The sequence below is a fragment of the Myotis davidii genome, unplaced genomic scaffold (assembly GCF_000327345.1).
Source record: "Myotis davidii unplaced genomic scaffold, ASM32734v1 scaffold73, whole genome shotgun sequence".
Classification (NCBI taxonomy): Eukaryota; Metazoa; Chordata; class Mammalia; order Chiroptera; family Vespertilionidae; genus Myotis; species Myotis davidii.
The window spans coordinates 5,283,083-5,284,979 of record NW_006286675.1 but is presented as its reverse complement, the minus strand read 5'-3'; the positions used below and the strand labels follow the sequence as shown (position 1 = coordinate 5,284,979).

At 57.5% G+C, this 1,897-nt stretch overlaps 1 protein-coding gene across 2 annotated transcripts in view; it reads right to left on the bottom strand.

Annotated features, from left to right (window-relative positions):
* The window catches only part of IFT122 (intraflagellar transport 122), a 69,182-nt gene that overhangs the window by 1,621 nt on the left and 65,664 nt on the right, over positions 1-1,897 (bottom strand). For both annotated transcript variants that reach the window (XM_006758298.2, XM_006758299.2), the window contains 2 exons: positions 1,619-1,730; positions 840-965 (listed from right to left, as the gene is read on the bottom strand). In XM_006758298.2, coding sequence (XP_006758361.1) covers positions 840-965; positions 1,619-1,730 — 238 coding nt within the window. The remainder of the gene's footprint in view (positions 1-839; positions 966-1,618; positions 1,731-1,897) is intronic.

Below are 1,897 nucleotides of genomic sequence, written 5' to 3'. Positions count from 1 at the left end.
GACAGGTTTCCAGATGGAGAGATGTAGGAAACACAGACCTGGTCATACAGGGTGGGAGTAGGCCCCCGTGCTCAGGTGGGAAAGGAGGAAAAAGGGCTCTGATGGGCTCTGCTGCCCTACAGGGACCATGGCATGGCTCACATGGGCCTGCCGGCCAGAAGCACCATGGGAGCAGAGGCCTGAGGGCCTGCTGTGTGTGGCTGTAGAAATGATGGGGCAGCGACCTGGCAGCTCTTGGAGAAACATTCAGCAGTAGCCGGGTGGTTTGCAGGCCGTATTTCTGGGATGGCCTTGAAGGTCATGTTTCATGGAGAAGGGGGTAAGAGCTCCTGCAGATCCTGAGGCTGGCCAGATTAGGCTGAAGGTCCCCAGGGAGCCGCCACCTCTGCCAGGCAGTGGTGGTGGAGCTGTGTGAGGCCAGGGCAGCGGGGCTCCCACGCAAAAGGTCCCCCAGACTGGAGGCTGCTGGTGCTGAGTCAAGTACAGGATGTGGCCTCACACAGCAGCAATAACCCAGCCTAAGCAGATGTATGTGTGCAGAGGACTGGTGTGTGGACACAGTTTCTGTCTCTCTTCTTGAGCTCCCCTCTGTCTTCTGTTCTTCAAAATGTGGTTCATGGCCCAGTGGCATTGGCATTACCTGGAAGCTTGTAGGAACACAGGCCGCAGGTGAGGCCTGTCCATGCCGCCATGTGGGCCTCTCCACTCACTCAGCAATTGCCTGCCATGTTCCTGCCCTCCCTGGCCCAGCCATCTTCCAAGGCCCTCTTGCCTTCTCCTCATACCCAGGCCCTGAGCTCAGCTGGCACACACAGGGGTCAAACTGATGCCCAGGATACTGTTGCCTGTGATCTCTTGCCATTTGTTCTCACGCTTGTGTCTTGGTGCCTCCAGGTCAATGAGGGAGACGGCTTCTTCATCAGTGATCCCCTCCTCCAGGTAGAACTCGACCAGGTGCAGCACCTCTGGAAGACACGGAGTACGGGGAGGAGCTGGGGGATGGCACCCTGTGGGAAGCTGGGGGCTGGATGCTCTCACAGGGCAGCATGAGAGAGGTGGGAGGCCCACAGAGTTCCTTCCTCACCCAGCGGCAGGCTTCTCTGAAATCAAGTAGATAAGCTGAACAGCAGGGACACCCCTCCTGCCTGCCCAATGTCAGGCAGCAGGGGTGTGGTGTGGGTGGGGGGGAAGTGTCTGTGTGTATGGGGGTGAGAACTGGGCCTCCTTCGTCCCCCTAGCAGCTGGATGGGCTCCTCTCTGAGGGAAGAGGCAAGGCCTCTGCCCAGCTACTGGGAAGGGGCTTCGGATCCTATGTCAACACAGAAGGAACTGGGACTTGAGAGTCCACCTCAGCCTCCCAGACCAAATGCCCAACCAGCAGCCTCTATTCATGGGGCATTTATGTTATGCAAAGCCTCACACAAGGTTCTGAGGGATGGGTGTTTCAGGTTCGCGCAGCACTGTGCATCCTGTCTCTGGGAACCCTGAATGACTCTATGTGTCAGGCAGGGTAGCTGTCACACTGTTCCCAATTTACAAATCAGGACACATGTGGCCAGCAAGCAGTGGACTGAGCCCAGCCATTCACTGGTGCCCCTTCCACATGCGCCAGACTCACCATAGGAAGACGCGGAGAAGACGAAGGGCTGGCGGCAATTGATGCAAACATTGCCCAGGTTGTTTAGCAACGGGTTGTTGGTAGAACAGCGGTAGCACAAGGGCACCAGCTCCTGCAAAAAAAAAAACAAGCACCACAGACTGGGCCTAGCTGCTAAGAGGAAAGGCCACCTGGGTAGGTGGGGGCACTGGGCCTGGGGCTCTGTGTGGTGTGAAGCAGAGTAAGAGCCTACAGAGACACTGAGGCCTCGTCATTTGGGGCCTGGACACCTCCTTCACA